At 40.9% G+C, this 18,929-nt stretch overlaps 1 protein-coding gene across 3 annotated transcripts in view; it reads right to left on the bottom strand.

Annotated features, from left to right (window-relative positions):
• LOC311051061 (clathrin heavy chain 1-like) overlaps positions 1-18,929 on the bottom strand; it is a 45,900-nt gene that overhangs the window by 3,590 nt on the left and 23,381 nt on the right. Inside the window, exons 19-30 of one of the 3 annotated variants that reach the window (XM_084065438.1) lie at positions 18,774-18,919; positions 18,428-18,611; positions 16,009-16,201; positions 15,138-15,295; positions 14,032-14,196; positions 12,952-13,059; positions 11,605-11,772; positions 10,928-11,077; positions 10,164-10,295; positions 9,095-9,205; positions 7,797-7,967; positions 5,516-5,737 (exon numbers count right to left, since the gene is read on the bottom strand). In XM_084065438.1, the coding sequence (XP_083921564.1) occupies positions 5,516-5,737; positions 7,797-7,967; positions 9,095-9,205; positions 10,164-10,295; positions 10,928-11,077; positions 11,605-11,772; positions 12,952-13,059; positions 14,032-14,196; positions 15,138-15,295; positions 16,009-16,201; positions 18,428-18,611; positions 18,774-18,919 (1,908 nt within the window). Of the gene's footprint in view, positions 1-5,515; positions 5,738-7,796; positions 7,968-9,094; positions 9,206-10,163; positions 10,306-10,927; positions 11,078-11,604; positions 11,773-12,951; positions 13,060-14,031; positions 14,197-15,137; positions 15,296-16,008; positions 16,202-18,427; positions 18,612-18,773; positions 18,920-18,929 lie in introns of all 3 variants that reach the window. The other 2 variants (XM_084065436.1, XM_084065437.1) reach the window with 2 other exon arrangements.

Genomic DNA, 18,929 nt, shown 5'->3' with positions numbered 1-18,929 from the left:
ACTCAGTGCCGTGCTATGAACTTGTATATCTGTTATTTTTGAATAGCCAAAGAAATCTAAAAATGACACTTGTTCCCGGTCTTAATGGGTTAAGATACATAAACTATTGCCATACAGGAAGACCAGAATTCAGTCAACTTCTTACTGAACAACACAGAATCTTAGTATTAAATGCGGAACTCTGATTTGACTCTCTTAAATAGGTATGTATTGGCAGCTCAGACAAAGTGTGAATGGCAGAGGACGAAAAAAAAATGAATATAGTCTCAGTCTGCGGTTTCAGCATTATAGCTCTCAAGTGTCATACGATAATACCTCTCTCACAAGCCTGGGGTTCAGTTCTCAACATACTTGCTGGTCAACAACCACCCAGTCAGTCAGTCAGTCAGTCAGTCAGTCAGGTTAAGCAGGCTGTTTCAAGTCAAGTCAGGCTTTAGTTTCAATTGAGAAGGTATTACAGGGAAAGAGACCAACATGCTGAAGCGGCAGTTTTGTTAATTTCTCTGTTAAAAGAGAAGAGTGCAAGAGAGAGACAGACGGACAGAGACAGAGAGAGAGAGCAAAGTGGAAGGAGAGTGAAAAGAGGTGGAGAGGGGATGGTTTTGTACGGCCAATTCAAGGCTTTCAGGCACAGCCAACAACGATGTCTCCTAGCCTGTCCAGAGTGCTGCTATAGAGAGGGGCGGAGGGGAATGCATGCTTGTTGCTCTACACATTTCCTTTTTCAGACTCAAAAACTACTGCAGAGGTTATGCTTTTTCCACAGGCCCTAGTCACATGTCACTGAAGAGACCACACTTTACAGTAGCAAGGAATACTCAAACATGGGGAGAAAAAAAAAGTAAAACACCAAAGAAAAGTGCTCCAAATGAATTGAAAAGTAATGGAAATGTCTGTTTTCTTTTGACCGCTTTGAGGTCCATTCAGTCGAATAGCCAGACATAGAAAAGATAATGTGGAAGAAATCTCTGAAAAGGATGGTCACTTCATCAAATGCTGCACTGGGTCTTCTATTCCTGCAATTCAGTCTTGACGCTTTGCTGCGGGTCTAGATTGCTGCCCGCCAACCTGGCTATGAACAAGCACCGTCGCCTCCTCTGATTAAATGGCTTAACGTTCGTTCAATTCACGGCATCTTCTAATACAGTGGTTCTCAACCTTTTCAGCCATGACCGCCAAAAGAATGATATTTGAAATGGGGACAGCCCCCCCACCCTGATAAGCACTTGGAATGTAGGAGTTGAGGCATTACATTTTGTATGACTCGGTTCCTCAGATAAATATTGGGAAACTAGCACAATCGGCTATTTTCTAAACGTTTGCCTCTTTCTTATATTATTTGACAATTTGGCCAATGTTTCACCAGTTTTTATAGCATAGTTTGTTGATTACTTTTGGTGAAGTTATGGTCTTTTTCCAGGTATTAAAAAGGCCATAAAAGTCCTTAGATTGTCACTGCACTATCATCTGGGGACCCCCCAAAATCATGTGGGGACCCCCCTGGGGGTCCCGACCCACAGGTTGAGAACATCTGTTCTAATAAACAGCTTCCTTAAAGAATGTACAATAAATTCCCAATCAAAAGTGGACTCTACCGGGGGAGAGTAAGGATTGGCGGTCAACAGCAGACTGCAGCCAAGCGCCGTTACAGACAGTGTTGACATTAGTATCTATCTAGGGGTCTAAAAGGGAGAGAAGAGGACCTGTGACCCTCAGCAGGTCTATCAGGTATCCAGAGCAGTGCTCTCCACGTCCCGCCCCCCTGGAGAGGAGAGGCCGCCGGGCATGCTGGCATCAGGGGCAGCGGTTGAACCGAATACCACTTTGTGTGGGGTGTTGGAGGACATGGTTTGATGCCTCTCTGGAGTAAGGAATTTATTTATCACATAGTGTACTGTGCACAAACATACTAATGAGGGAAGTAGTTTCACGGCCAACTTAAAGAATAGAAGTTCAGCGTGGATACCCTTTTGCAGGATGGACAAATTGATAAGTGTCATGGTTGACTGTTTTATCAGTCAGTCTGAACTAGGATATACAGTATATTTAAAAAAATATAACTCTGATTAGACTAGGCAAAATGAAGTAAAAAACAAAACAATTAATGTTGTAACTGTAGCTCAGGGACTTGCAACATTTCATTTGATTGGTGCCTGCACTAACAATTAACTGCATTTAATAGTAATGTATTGATCTAACCGTTTGACCAGCTCTTTCATAAAATACTGATTTGTCAGAGAACGTAATAATACGGAGCCATCCGTATTATTAGTAATTTAGGTTTGGAAACAAAGGTCAAACTGATGCTGCTCAACAAAGTTAGTGACCGGACACAGAAAGAGCTAATAGAGCCAGCCATCACAGATGCCAGTAAACCCTGTGTGTTTGTGAGGGTTAGGGTGAGTACAGGAGAGCCCCGCTCTGGAGTCCTGTGGGGGTTTTACAGGTAGGAAAGGTAGAAATCTAGTGGAGGTGTGGAGTGTGGACTCAAAAAGCAGCGGAGTGACATATGGGAAGGGATAGGAGAGGAGAGGGTTGGGGTTCAGACTCATGCAGATTCCGCTAGTAGTATATCACTGCTCCAAACTACAGGCTACAGGGGGGACGGGCTCAAAAAGAATGAATGGGAAAATGGATTCGACTTTCACCTTTTCCTTAATCGCATCAACCTGAAAGGGAAATTCAGAGAGGCAACTTAAGGAGATAAACCAAAAAACAGAAGTCTCCCAAAACATAAAGGAAGAGAGGGACAGAAAGAGAAAAATAGAGCCAACAAATAAGAGAAATCATCGCTTACAGAAAACCAGGAGAAGAGAAAAAAAAAAAGTTATCAAAAGCCATGCGACATACGCCACTTTTGATACAAATGCACACTGTTGAGATTACTCTGGCACGTTGCACTTTCGATCATTTACTTACAACACCAGGTGAGATTATTCCCAATGCTTATAGTTCAGACATGAACACTGACTACTTTAACCCATTGAGACCTGAAGTCGATTCTACATGTCTCCTAAATCTCAACAGTATTCTGAAAAACGTACGTTTCTATATCAGTGGTGCTCAATCTTTTTCATGTCAAGGACCCCCAAAATTATATGTATTTGGCCGCGGACCCCCATCAAAATATTTTGTTCCAGGGACCCCCCAGAAGCAAAGATTTGAGTTAAAAATGTTCGCTTTAAAAATATATATATTCAAAGATTTGCACACATTTTCACGATTTTTCAAAAATAGCAGATCTACAAGCTCGTAGCGCGGCACTCGGTGCCGCGCTATGAGCTTGTATATCTGCTATTTTTGAATAGCCCAAAGTGTAAAATAATGCTTTTTAGCTCAAATCTAAAAATGAGACAGTTCCAGGTCTCAATGGGTTAAGAGTCACCTCGTTTGAAAATCTTAAGAGCTATTACTACGTTCTGAGATGTTAAACTGAAGGGTGCAGAACTAATTGATTTTCAGACCTGGGTAAAATAGAAATTAACAAATGAGATGGTGGGGATTTCGACACAGAGACGACAAAACAGTGAGTACCAGAAGGGTTGAACAATCATAGTAAAGGCTGTCAACTGAGCTCAGAAATGATTTCAATTAACAATCGGCAGATTTTCAGTTATATTCAATAATCATTATATTTTACATAGAGTAAGAGAGTATGAACATAATGCATGTAACGTCAGACCTTTTCAGTACCGTTATATCCACAAGAGGGCGCTGATCGTCAACAAGCTGACAAAAGGTAATGTGAATGAATAATTATTACGTCATTATGTCTGACAACATTCAAGTAGAACTAACAGAACAAGGTGTAAAATAATAAGTCTTTCTGCAATAGTTTATAGTTGCCCACCTGTCCAAAGTCAGTTAAACTCTGTTGTCCATCAACATCCCTCATGCCGTTTTGTTTGTCCGGTGTTGGGAGTATTACAAAATAAATACAATAATTGTGAAATCATATCGCTTGAGTCACAGGGAAAGCGTTGCTGTTTTTGTCTATGTTATGGACATGTGTGTTTACAAAGTGGTGTTTCACAGACTGTGCACCGCTTTGGTTGAATTGACATTATAAAACACTGAGCGGAAGCCACGACTACTAATCGGATGTACAGTATATTTTTACAATCAAATGAGCATTTTTTTCCCCAAAGTCGACGATTAGTCAAGGATCTATTATTTGTTTGGCAGCCCTACTAACACACTATAGCTAACGCCTATCAAAATTGTCCATTATACGGTAAACACCATCGATTGCAACCAGATTAAACCGTCTGCATTAAACAATGCTAGGTGGATTATTTGTAAGTGTATCTTACTGTTTGACCCAGGTCTAAAGCCTACACAATGTCTTGCCTAACAGTTCTATAGTGCAGAGTAACAAAACCATGAAGTGAATAGGATCTCATGCCATGTAACACACACGAGGCACGGGAGAGAATCTCTTCTGAACCACATTTGTATGGAAAAGCAGCGGAAAACTGTAACCCAAAAACAACAAAAAAGGGACACACCGATGACAATGAGACACGTGGCTGACAGGAGGATGATGAGAATGAATACAGGGAGTGAAAAGGCTTAGACTGGAGGCTTTTCAAATGTGCTTTTAACACTGTCTGGATGAAGTGAGGCAGTCTATTCCACAGGCCAACTCAAGACCTGGGTGAAATAGGGTTAACAAAAAAAAACAAAAAAAAAACTGTTTATTTTAAACCGGCTTGATGGTACCAGATGAGCAAGTTGTCATTTTGGACAGTCAAAGGAAGTATGTCAAAGTCTTTAATACTCTTGATTGACCACTTAATATGGAAACGGGACTGTCTGAATAACACTAATTCTGTACCATGTGGTACTCTCCAAGTGGACAAAAAACTAACTTATACTATTTGGCCCAGGTCTTTCTACCTTGCAGTTATTAAGACACCCCCCCCCCCCCCATTTGGGGTTATCTCCTCCAACCAAATTTCTTCTTTTAACCCTTTAAGACCGGGAAAGCATCATTTGTGTCATTTTAAGATTTCTTTGGCTATTCAAAAATAGCAGATATACAAGCTCACAGCTTGAGCTTGTAGATCTGCAATTTTTTGAAAAATCGTGAACATTTTGAGCAAATCTTGGAATATGTATTTTTCAAAGCGAACATTTGTAAAAAAAAATATTTAGTTCCAGTGACCCCCAGAAGCAAAGATTTGAGTTACAAATGTCCGCTTAAAAAGACAAATCTAATATTTGCACACATTTTCATTATTAAAACAAAAAAAAAGCAAATCTACAAGCTCATAGCGCGGCACCGAGCTTGTATATCTGCTATTTTAGAATATCCCAATAAAATCTTAAAATGACAGATGCGTTCCCGGATTGAATGGGTTAAACTGTGCCAAGTTGTGAAAAGTTACCACTTTCTATCCTCAGAAAACCTTCCCACAGAGTTGGTTTTGTTGATCACAACTGCCCTTTCTTTATCCGAGACCGGTTTGTGTGTGATTTCACGTCCACTAAAGGCCTTCCTTGGCCAACCCACCTTGCTGAGGTACTCCCTCATGACCTGGATAAAGTAGGGCATGGAGAAGTCCATGAGGTTGTGCCTCCAGGCCGTCTCCAGCACCACGTCGGGCCTCAGCAGGTCGTAGCAGGTGAAGAGGCAGGCGGCAAAGCACTCCTTCTTGTCCTCCTCTAGGAACCAACCCAGCAGCTCCTCGGCCAGCTCCGTGTCCTTGGACTCTGACGCGTACTGCATGGCATCCTGGTGACAGGGGAAAACAACATATAAGAGATTATGGAAACAATTCAGATGTTTTGAGAACAGGAAGGCCAATATTAACCAATTATTTTTCTCTCTCTCTCTCCCCAAGATTCCCTATAATTAATGTAGCACATTCTGTATCCTAAAAGGCATCTCATTCCATTGTTTTGACATGTGCCTTTCATTTTGCGAGTAGGGTTGGGTACCGAAATACGGTTCCAAGTAGAAACCGATAAAGAAATGGTCGGTACCGGGTACCCATACAAAATATGTAATTTCGGTTCTGCATATCGGTTCCTAGACGCGCTAGAAGCCGTTCAAACAAAGGCGTTTAGAAGTCCTACACAAACAGCACAATCTGATCAAAAATCACAAATCCGGTGAAACACCACTGTATGGAGAAGTATACATCAGTTGCGTCTCTCTGTATGGAGGAGTAGAGCTGCTGCTCCTCCGGGCACACTCAGCCCAGCCACATTCCTCCCCGCACCGCCCCCCCCTCCCCTCACTTACCACCGTCTCAACTGAAGTAGTAAGAGAAGGAATAGTCTGCCCTGAAAACCTTGTAACCAAGATTTGCTGTTGTCATTTTAAAAACTAGAATCCACATTAGTTGGAAAACCAGCGCTAGTTAAGAGCTCACGCAGGGCAAAATAATTAACAGCAGCTGTGAACGCTTGTGTGTGTGTGTGTGTGTGTGTGTGTGTGTGTGTGTGTGTGTGTGTGTGTGTGTCTTTCAAAAATGAAACTGAACGTAACTTCTTCAAAAGGAAGGGATGGCAGACCTAATATTATTAATGCATTTTGGCTGTGTGCAATAATGCAACTGCAGACATTATAATGCCTTTTGCTAGGCTATTCAATATTTGTTTTCATTTCTTGAATATGGCAGGGTGATGTTTTTAGGTATATTGTATTTTATTACTACACAATAGTAAATCAATAATTCTACACAATAAATAAATATGTTTTAAATAACTGATCTCAATATGGACCCATTATAGTTATGATAAGTTTTGCCATAATCATGTAGCTCTACAACAGAGGCACAGCCATGGCAGCAATGGTACAAAAAAACTTTAAAAAGACATGTATATATATATTTTTGTAATTAATAATTTCCGGCTATTCGGTCTTCGGCCAAGTGTTTCCTGTATTCGGTATTCGGCCAAGAATTTTCCATTCGGTGCATCTCTATCAAATAAACATTTTACCTCTTATTTTTTTACCATTTTGGAACCGAAATATGGAACCGATAGGAACCGGATCCGATAAGCAGAACCGGGACCGGACTCGTAAAAATCCTAACGATACCCATCCCTATTTGCGAGGCGAGCCTATTTGCAATATAGTTTTGCCTGCGGTATTTTACATTTAATATTTTTATGCATTCAAAATACATGTAAAATATTTTGAATTACTCTTGATACTCAACATCAACAATGTACAAAATGATCTATTTTGAAAAAAGTACCAAATATTTGTGGAGAAATAAAGAAATCGGACATTTGAGCATCCTACCGATATAGATATTGTAAAAAGAAAAGCTAATATTGGCCTGATTTATCGGTCAATCCGATAAAATCGAACTACTTAAAAAAGAGAGAAGCGTCCAGATTTGTTACGGTTAAAGTTAGCCACCATGTTGTAATACAGAGTTACAAAACTGAAATAAATAAATATAATAATAAATAAAAAGAGCCAAACTGGTAATAACAGCTGTCTGATCCTGCATCTTGTTGGCATTAAGCAAATAACTGCACCACCCCCACAGACAGTACTCTTTGCATGTGTGCAATAGATTCATTATATTAACCCATTGATACCTGGAACGCATCTGTGTCACTTTAGATGTCTTTGGCTATTCAAAAATAGCAGATATACAAGCTCATAGCGCGGCACCGAGTGCCGCGCTATGAGCTTGTATATCTGCTATTTTTGAAAAATCTTGAAAAAAAAAATGTACGTTTTTTTTCCAAAAACTGTTATGATTTTGATTTTTTTAAAGAATCGCCTCAGGTCTTAATGGGTTAACAAACATGACATTATGTTTCAGTACCTTGTACAGTTTGTCCTTCTTGCAGAGCTCAACACTCTGTTTCCAGCGGTTGTTGCCCTTGAACAGGTAGGCAGCGATCCTCCTAAACTCAATCAACTCGTGCTTCTCCAGGCCCTGGGCCAGCGAGATGTTGTCAAAGTTGTCATAGGCGTCGATTGAGGTACGCAGGGCCTGGGGAGAAAGGAGGGGGTTATTAGGAGATAAGAGAGACAAATACATTGTTTTGTTTTGTCCTGTATAAAAAAAAAACTAAAACAGAAGTGACGAATCACAACTCGCTGAATCGTTTACATGCGAGTTGTCCAGCTACCCTTCCTGTCTCTTCTGCGTGGTAGTTTATGGCATGAAAGATGAGAATACATTTTTAGCAGTGCCAACCGCTCTATACGTGGCTTTGACTCGGTGTCTGTGTGTCTGTCTGTGTGTCTGTCTGTGTGTCTGTGTGTATGAGCCCGGGATGAGCACGGCAAAGAAGCAACACATACAAACACACGCACACACACACACACAGACTTGGAGATTGCCTATGCCATCTCTCCTCTCATTTGCCACACGTGCCACCGGTTATCAAAGAGGGGTCCAGGGACCCCCAGGGACGTCCGACCGTATGAGCACGGGATGAGCACGGGATTTTAAACAGCTATAACTCCAGTTTGCAGCATGCCACCAAGTCCAAATTTGGTATGTGGACTTAGACCACCAATACGGGCCGAGCATTAATTGCTCAAGCCCCGCCCCCTCTGTCTTCCCATTGGCTGGCCTTCAAACAGCCATAACTCAAGTTCGCAGCATGCTACGGAGTACAAATTTTGGACATGGACTAAAACCACCAATAGGGACAAACTGTAATTACTTAAGCCCCGCCCCCTCTGTCTGCCCATTGGCTGGGCTTTAAACAGCCATTATTCCAGTTTGCAGCATGCTACCAAGTACAAATTTGGTAAGTGGACTCAGACCACCAATAGGGACGAACTGAAATGAGTTAAGCCCCGCCCCAAAGGCACCGCTTCCTTCACACAGGGTGTGATTTTTTTTCTTCAAGTAATTTTTTTAGACCAGTATTTTTGACAGTTTGACAGAGATGTGAAACATGGAGAGAGTGTGTGTGAGTGGCAACCAGGAAAATGGCCCGGCTGGCCGGGAATCAAAATGGTGAACTTGCTGTGAGGCAAGCCCATGTGGTACACGCCCATTCGACTATCAGGTCTCCCAAAAGATGAGAAAACTTCTGAGTCTTTCTACAAAGAGATGGCATGTGACATGGGTCAGGTTGTGGCAAGAATATGTATACATCTTACAGCATAGTCTTCCTCCCCGATGAAGAGGTTGTTGAGAGCTTCGTTGACGGACTTGTTGTTGTGAGTCTGGACTGACCGCAAGTACGGTTTGACTAAGGACAACTGCTTAACCTGAAGAGAGATAGAAAGACAAAGAGGGAGAGAGAGAGAGCAAGAAAGAAAAGCAGAGAAGGAAAGGGAAGGCACAATGTAATACTTTGTTTAACCAGGAGAGTCTCATTGAGACATGTCAGCAATAACTAAACATACAAGTAATAAACCACACATTAACTACAGAAAATACTATCATCTATTCAACCAACTTCTGTTATTGTTAGACATTTTGGAGTTAGTTATGAGTTGAATTATCATAAAGCTAACAAGATGTATTATAAAACTTTACCGTACCATATCTTAGAGTTGTACAATTGCCAACTGTAATAAGTAAATCATTCCTCTCATATGTGAGTGGAACACAGTGTCTTTACATTTTAATGATCCATCTGGTACAGACACTGATGCTTTATTGTAGGCTGACAAAAGTGATTCCAACTCAGACATCGTGGAAGACTAACAGCCAGACTAATTGGCAGAAGAAAAGGAACACCATCTTAAAGAGGTGGTGCCATGTTTTTGCACTTTTTCTGTTTTTCATGTGTCTATGAGGTTGATAGAACTTGATTAAGCCCCCCGGAGGTGGTTTTATGGTGTTTTATGTCTTCTCTGATTATTTGGAGTTTCTTCCTGGAGGCTGAAATCTTGAGGGTCAAACGTGCCAATAGAGAAACAGCCCTTTAGTGACATCACAGAGCCCCCAAAAAACATACCCTCCCCCTCATTATCATAACACAACAGGTGTGGGCATGAGGAGGAGGAGGGACTAGGACAGGTGGGTGGTGCTAAGGTGGTGGAGGAGGTGCTAAGGTGAGAACCAGGCATACTTAATGAACTGGAGGCGTGTCCACATAAAAACATTTTTTTTAACAATTTCTGTACACTTTTTTTTTTGAAAAAAATCCTTACATAATAATAATACCTTATGATCAGGTTTTAGGGTTGAAAAATATCATGGCACTCCATCTTTAAGTACCTTGCTGAAGTTGTTGACGGCGCGCGTGTGGTCGAGCCTCGGGGAGAGCACGATGAGCAGGTCATTCAGTAACAACGGCTTGAACTCCAGGTAAAACTGGACGGCCTTGTAGTACAGCTCCACGTTTGCCACCTGCAGTGACAGAACCGAACACGTGCAGAAATACAAGTAAAGTCAAGTGAAGATATGTCCTAGGCCTGTCACAATTATTACATGCGTTATACATTAAATATTTGGTACTTATATTAATTAGCGATTAGACGATTGCCTAATCTCAATTATTTGAGATAATCACAATTATTTTTGCATAATCGTCATAACCGTTTTCATGTTAAAAAATACGTTCATACACTTTGAAATATATTTTAAAAAAGCAGAAATAGCAGATCTATAAGCTTACAACGCGTCACTTTGTGACGCGTTGTAAGCTTGTAGATCAGCTATTTCTGCTATTTTTCCATGTATAAAATCATTAAATATGTCAATAATTTATTTGTATATTTAATTATTTGTCTTATCTGCCCTGTGCAATTTTTGATTACGAAGCCTACAAGGCCAAACAGAAATCTAAATGTTATTCACGTGTTCAACGTCAAACACATAATAAAAATCGTTAATCGCAATTATTTGAGCGATAATTAATCGTCAACTTAAATTTGTAATCGTGACAGCCCTAAAGTAAAGTCAAGTGAAGGACGTGTGATCAAAATGAGCATATTACTCCAATAATCCCTCGGTCAATAGCAGCGAATAGGCTGTAATACCTTGGTGACAATGTCTTTGAACTGCCCCTCCTTCCAGGCGTCTGCGGGATGGCTCATCATGGTGATGATGGCGTTGTCGTACTCCTCGTACTTGTCGTAGAGGAACACCAGCTCCCCCCACAGGTGGGCCTGCTCTGCTGCCCGCAGAACCTGACAGACAGAAGTATACGTTCATTCATTCATTGGTTCTCAAAGTATGTTAATGTAGGATCACAATGATTTAAACCAATTTTAACCTTTTATACTTTGGCTATTCAAAAATAGCAGATCTACAAGCTCATAGCGCGGCACTGAGTGCAGCACTATGAGATTGTAGATCTGCTATTTTTTTTAAATCGTGAACATTTTTGTAAACCTTTGAAAATATATTTTTTTCTAAAGCGAACATTTGTAACTCAAATCTTTGCTTCTGGGGGGTCTCTGGAACTAAATATTTTGAGACGGGGGTCCGTGGCCAAATAAATATCATTTTGGGGGTCCTTGACAAGAAAAAGTGTGAGAACCACTGCATTAATTGACCAACTAATTTATGATTTGGTTGGCAATGATGTGCAATATTGGGTGAAGAGTCGACTATGGTGCTGCGTGAAGCACATCACTAGATCATGTTTTTTTCAAAGGAAGTCACAAATAATTTAATTTAATTTTAATGTATTATCGTTTTCCCCTCCGCCTACCTTTGGAATGTTGACGCGGGACCAGAAGAGTTCCAGGTGCTCCCGCATCTTCTGGGGTTTGAATTTGGAGTAGAGGATGGCCAGCTCGGTGAACATGCCCATGTGAGCGCGCTCCAGGCCCAGCGCGGCCTCCAACATGGTGATCAGCTCCTCAAAGTAGCCACGGTCCTGCAAGCACAGATATTTACACCTTCATTCACAGCGGCTTACAGCTAGCTATGCATTGCATTTGAACTTGAATAGATTGTCAACAGCACACGGTACCCGCAACCTTTACTAAATTGCCACGATCAAAGTGCTAGTCTCCATGCAATATTCCTGTGGTCCTTCCATAAAACCAGGGAGGGAAATAAACACCTGTCATTGGCTAGTCTGCTTAAGTGGTTTACTTTACTAGACACCCTAAACCCTCAAATCATTTCATGTTGTTTACTTATTTTTGTACTAATTCAGCAGGTGAATAAGAGAAACTGGCTGGTGAACATTGAAATTCACCAGCTTCTAAAGACAGTTTTGTCCTGCCCTGAATAATACCATCCTTTAAAAACAACAAGACGACCACATCTAACAACGGTCTTTCCTGTGCAATCTGTAGCTATGGGTAACAAGTTACTAGGTGTGGATTTGTGAACGTCTTGCTCACATATGAACATTAGGTACATATCTTTAGATACAGACAGACAAAAATACAAACAATAAGGAACACACCTGGTGTTGATGAATGTAACTTAAATGTTATAAACAAATATAGAACACCACCACAAACAATTTACTATGGTGCATGCTACCGTGACTGTGGTGAAGGGACATGCTCATGGATTAAAGCTAGTTTAAATCTCAAGACTGAAAATGTCATAATGTGCGATTTGTGAAACCGTGTGAAAGGATCCCACACACACACACTAGCGCCGATTCCTAAACAATTAATACAATATGTACAATTAGGATGCTTTAGTAATATTTTTCCTGCTGTTCTACATACTGCCAACCATGTGAAGAAATCACAGATTCAGGCTTTAACCTTTGCTTTTATATGAAATATCCGAGACGATTAAGATATTATGGAAGATGCTTCTGAACATATTGCTAGTTTGAACACTTCAAATGCTCTAATCTTAAAATAACCGAAAATAGCCTTTCTACAAGCTCTCAATGCGTCGCAGACGCATTGAGAGCTTGTAGATCGGCTGTTTTCGCTGCGCAACATGCTTCCATAGAAGACTTGCTGGCTTCCATGGAATCCAAGTGACTGAAATCAGTCTTGGCGACTGAGAACTTTAATCCATGCATGCTAAGTAGCAGGACAGTTTACATTTCTTTGGACTGATGGGAAATTGAGCCACGTACCTGGTAGTAGTTGATGAGCTCCTCCAGTTCATCAGCATGGACCACGATGTGTAGACCACACATCTGGGCCAGGCGGAACTCCTTCCCCTCCACACAGGCGAAACACACCTAAGGGAACATACAAAACAAGTCTTAACTCATTTCCTGACAAGTTTCATGTTTTTAGTCTTTTTTCCAATCAGGGAAAAAAGGACCATAGGTGGGGAAATTCCTTCTCTCTCTTTCAAAAAGGTCAGTTGGAAAATGGATATAAATACTACACTGTGTACAGTTATGTTTCACTCAATCAAATGTATGTATCAAATGACGAAGAATCGCATTAAAAAAGCTAAACGGAAACGGCAAAATATTATTCTAATATTCTCACATGAGGCACATGGTCAACATGGTAATACATCTGTCAAATAATGAGTATGTTTTGCGACACGACACAGCTGATGAAATATCTACTAGAGTTCTCAAATTCTGTCCGAACCCGACCCTAACCGATGTTTTTGGGCCCAAAATCTATGCTAATTAGCCGGGCTGGGCCGATCCTCGGGTTCCATGAAGAAAAAGAAACAAATCTATTACCCCCAAAAAAGACATTTCAATTGCCCCTAGCGGCCGACGGAAATGATAGTGGATGTGTTGGATGCAGCTCAAAGTGAACTTCACTCAGGTATCTACTTTGTCGCCGTCCGACCTTCCTAACACGTTTTATTAAAGAAAAACGGGCGACAATGGCCAAAACTCAATCAAAAAAATCGGTGAAAGTGTCCGTTTTCAAGATATTTTGGCCATTATCTCTGGAATGGACCAATCTGCTCAGTTCAATGCTTGTTGGATGTGTGACTTTGAGGACATTAAGTAAGACATAATGACACTTTTACTATTGTTTTTTTGGCCTAAAAGCATGGTAATTGTTCGGGCTGAGCCTTTGGAGGGCCGGGCCTTCATTTTCAGGCCCGTTGAGAACTCTAATATCTACCAACTTTGAATTTTGTTTTTTTCCTTAAAAAAAACATAACAATAAAATCTCAACTGGATGTAAATGTAGTTGTGTTAGCGTGTTCTATAACCCATGGTGGGCTCTCTGACCTCCTTCCATGTTCGGGTGCTGTTGGCCTTGCGGGCTCCATCCACCGCGGCCTGGTACTCTCCCAGGTGCACCAGGGTGGAGGCCAGACGGCCAAAGTTGGACACGTTGTTGTACAGCAGCTTCGCCGCGTCGTACATCTTGTCGTCGTAGCAACGGTCACCCACCTGAGTGAGGAGGAGAGGAACGAGAGAGAGAGAGCAGCGATAGAAAGGGAATTAAATCGGGTGGGGTTGAGAGAGAGGGAAGAAGGAAAGCAATGTTGAGTGAGACAGGAACAGTGAGATGTTGATCAATGACGACAGCAAGAAGGCACTTTATTTTCAAGTAACGTCAGTGGTGGAAAAATATTTTTTCTACTTAAGTGAAAGTATCAATACTGCTATATTGAAATACGTTGTACAAATTCCGGAATTCTACATTTACTTGAGAAAAAGTACAAAGGTATTGCCATCAAAATGAACTTAAAGTACCAAAAGTAAAAGTACTCATTATGCAGAATGTCCCCATTTCAAGCTTTCAAATGTATAAACATCTTTTGAAAATAGCAGATCCACAAGCTCACAATGCGTCGCGATGATGTAAGTAATAATAATCAAAATCTACAAAGTAACTAGTAACTAAAATGTTCAAATAAAGTGGAGTAAAAGTACAATATTTGCCTCTGAGATGTAGTGGAAGTAAAAGTACTGGAAATTGGGAATTCTCAAGTAAAGTACAAATACCTCAAAATTGTACTTAACTCATTCAATGCCATGCTCATTTTTGGAATTTTGGCTCTGAGTGCCACAGCCAAAATTCATTGTAAAAAAAAAAGTGCTTAGGAAGCGAGATACAGCCTTTTTAAGTTATAGGTTAAACAAGGAGTGGATGGAGCAGCAAATCTTCAAATCATCATATCTTGGGTTCTAACATTTCATGACGTCTTGGCGCTCAGGGCGTCAGGCCACGTGACGTCTTTGACGTCTTGTGGCACAGAATGAGTTAAGTACAGTACTTAAGTAAATGTACTTAGTTACTTAGTTACTTTGCACCACTGAGTGTATGTGTATCCGAATGTGCATGCTATGCACCCGTGTATTTACGTAATGTGCAACTTAAAGCCTACTTGTTGGATGTGGGCATTGTTGGGTCCGTTGATAAACTCCTCCAGCTCGGCCAGGCGGTTGGTCTTGGCGAGGGCGAAGATCAACTCCGTTTCCACGTAAGACTCACGGGCCTTCTTACGAGCCATCTGGAGGAACTTCACCAAGTCCTCCCAGTTACCTATGTACAGCATGGATGTTGATAAAGTACATGTCACAAGCACATTGACAATTTCAATATCAAATGTGATTAAATATTTTTTACATGAACCACTTAAACCCTATATACTTTGTTGACCAGGGTTCCCCAGGGGTCTATACTTGTTCCTCTCCTTTTTTTGGTACTGTAGATCTATTATAACATGCCCAGAATAGGGATGCTAGGGTTCATGGGGTTAATAAGATAATTAACCCATTTAATTCGGGAACGCATCTGTCATTTAGGATATTAAAAAAAATAGCAGATATACAAGCCAGCTTGTATATCTGCTATTTTTGAAAAATCTTGAGAATTCGGGCAAATCTTTAAATATATATTTTTTAAAGTGGACATTTGTGAAATATTTTGTTCCGGGGACCCCCAGAAGCAAAGTTTTGAGTTACAAATGTTTGCTTTAAAAAAAGAATATACACACAAACACACACACAAAGATTTGTAAAGATTTTCACGATTTTTCCAAAATAGCATTTCTACAAGCTCATATTTTGGAATAGCCAAAGAAATCTAAAAATGACAGAGATGCGTCCCCGGATTTCAATGGCTTACTATCATGCACACATGGATTTGGAGCAATTCTTATAAATAAATGAATGGATAAAACGATACATTCATGTGTTTATTTGCTACATTGGAGATGGTCAAATGTCTTGATGATTTAACAGAGATCCTCTTACCGCTCTGGGCAGCAGCCTGTCCCACCTCCATGTACGCTGAGGGGTCATCGGCCTTGATATAAGAATCAATGGCCTCCTTCACCAGGCCCTTCTGCAGCTGAGCCTTGGCCAGCTGGCTCCACACTGGAGGCTCGTTGCATCGCTCCGCAAACTCGTAGGCCCGGTCCAGGTTACCGATATGCTCAATAAGAACCTGAATATAAAACACGGAATGTTCACCAGCTGGTTTGTGATCCACATACATAGAATGTGTACAATGTGTATATTTAAGAAAAAAAATAAGATGTGAACCCATTAGAACCCCTTTAGCCTGAAGTGAAGTGCCTTGGGCTTGTTAAAGATTGAATTTTATTGAGATTTATTTTGTGGCCTTTTTTTAGTGTGGTTGCCCAACAGGGCAACCAGACTATAGTTATCTTCACACTTTATTAGTGTGGTTGCCCAACAGGGCAACCAGACTATAGTACTCTATACACTTTATTTCTTTATTTCTTTATAGATAAACAATACTTTACAGCGCATCTCCTCCCACAGTTTTTATCCCCTAATGTTGTGCCATATATCAAAATGACCGTCTAAATCGGGAATCGTGCGCGTGTATAGGGCTAAGAGATTGGTTAAATAGTTTAATTGATATTGATTTATTAGTGCATTAAATTTCCCCATCCACTTTAATGTAAAAGTGAAAAAACTCAAATTCAAGTATTTTTTTCTCAGAAACCGTAAGAGCTAGAGTTACTAGATTTGGAGGAAAGGTTCATAATATTGTCCGAAATTATTATAAAAATAATTAAGCCAATCAGGCCGATTGGCTTAATTATTTTTAATTGGATGGTGGCGCTATAACAGCCCCCTTTACGTTTTGGCCTATAACTTTTGAACCGTAGGTCGTAAAATCAAAATTTCTTTTTCCCTGGATTCCTTGGGTCATTACGCAACTTTCCATATAGGCCACGCCCATTTGCGTATGGATATATTTTCCGCCATTTTGAATTTTCTTCAAAACACACTTTTAGCTCCTCCTCCCATATATTTTGTCCAAATTTCACAAAAATTGGTACACATGATCTCTGGACCCATGCGATAATCTGGACCGAAACAGAATTTTGATAGTCCATACCGTTCGTCCGTAAATGGCTTCCAAAGTTAGCGGAAGGGGCCCGTTTTACAAAAAAGGCCACAAATCACGAACGAAACGTCCAGTCAATCCCAAATTTGAATCACATGTCAAGGGTGGTTTACTCAACAAATCCCCAAAAGCATTTCCACTTTGATCCATAGGGGGCGCCACAAATGCTCAAACTGTAACCGTTTGATGCAAAAACCTTATGTTGGGGGGATCAATCCTCTCAAAATTAAACGCAAGTGATCTCAGGAGTTATGTGACAATGTAATTGGCGCAGCCTCTGATGGTATTCCTCCCAGCGTATTCCTCGAGTCCCGACGGCAGCGATCCGCGACTCGCGTCGGCGCAACCACACTCTGCAATTGCCCTGAATTGCGACGCGTCTAGTTTATGCTTCATTTCAGATTTAGGTCAGTTTAGAGAGATATGCAAGGTAAGATGGGGGTCGGATTCGAACATTCGAACAAATTTGTGCAAATCTTTAAACATATCTTTTTTAAAGCGAACATTTGGAAGATATTTTGTTTCAGGGACTCCCCAGAAGCAAAGATTTGAGTTACAAATGTTCGCTTTAAAACATATATATTCAAAGATATGCAAACATTTTCAAAAATAGCAGATCTACAAGCTCATAGTGCGGCATTCGGTGCCGCGCTATGAGCTCGTAGATCTGCTATTTCTGAATAGCCAAAGAAATCTAAAAATGACAGAGATGCGTCCCCGGATTGAATAGGTTAATGAGACGGAGAAGAACGACTTAGCTAAGACTCCATCACAGTAACAAATGTGTAGCCACTCAAAATCAATGTCTAGGTCAATAGTCTCATCGTTCATAGACTACTAGCTTAAAGGCATTGTAGGGAACATTAAGCCTAAATTTAAAAAATATTTATATATATATTTTTTGCATTTTTTCCCCTCTATCAGCCACTATATAATGATGCTGGGGTGTTTTCCTTCATTGAAACACAGTACTCTTTCTGAAAACCCTATTTTCCCTTCATTGTTATTGTTTGTGCAGTTCGTTTCTCGGTGATGCCTCCATAGACTTCCATAGACTTCCTTACGTACCGGACAAATATAACAAAAACAACAACAATAGGGAAAATAGGGTTTTCAGAAAGAGGCCTGTGTTTCAATGAAGGAAAACACCCCAGCATCATTATATAGTGGCTGATAGAGGGGAAAAAATGCAAAAAATATATATATAAATATTTTTTAAATTTAGGCTTAATGTTCCCTACAATGCCTTTAAGAAACGGCTACAACGAGCCAACCACACTGTGCACTGACCTGCACGGCGGAGGTGTTGACGTCGAACTTCCTGAAGATGGCGAAGGCCTCCTCGAAGAGCTCGTTGCTGATGGCAATGTTGGCGATGTCTGGGGCGTCGTAGTTGTCCAGCCTGTTGATGTACTCCATGACGCGGGTCCGGTCCGCCTTGATGGCCGTCAGAATCAGCAGGTTCTGGAGGTTTCTGAGAGAAACAGGATGGACTGATTTCACTTAGAACTGACACCCTCTCGGTCACTGTAGACTCATTGACATACTGAATCAAATGGGCACCGGCCCATATTCCAGAAAATATCTTATTTTAATACAGTCAAATCCTAGTTCATCTGCATGCAGACACCCTCACCTGTGCTCACTGAAGACAGAGTTGTCCAGGACGATCTTCTCCAGGAGTTCGATGAGCTCGTTGGGCAGGTCAGCGGTCATGAAGGCCTTCACCGTGACTGAGACCTCCTCCGGGTCCTGGGTCTCCGACAGGGCTGTCTGCACCACCTGGAGTAAA

The sequence above is a fragment of the Gymnoscopelus microlampas genome (assembly GCF_963454915.1).
Source record: "Gymnoscopelus microlampas genome assembly, chromosome: 8".
Taxonomy (NCBI): Eukaryota; Metazoa; Chordata; class Actinopteri; order Myctophiformes; family Myctophidae; genus Gymnoscopelus; species Gymnoscopelus microlampas.
This window is presented reverse-complemented; position numbering and strand designations above follow the sequence as displayed.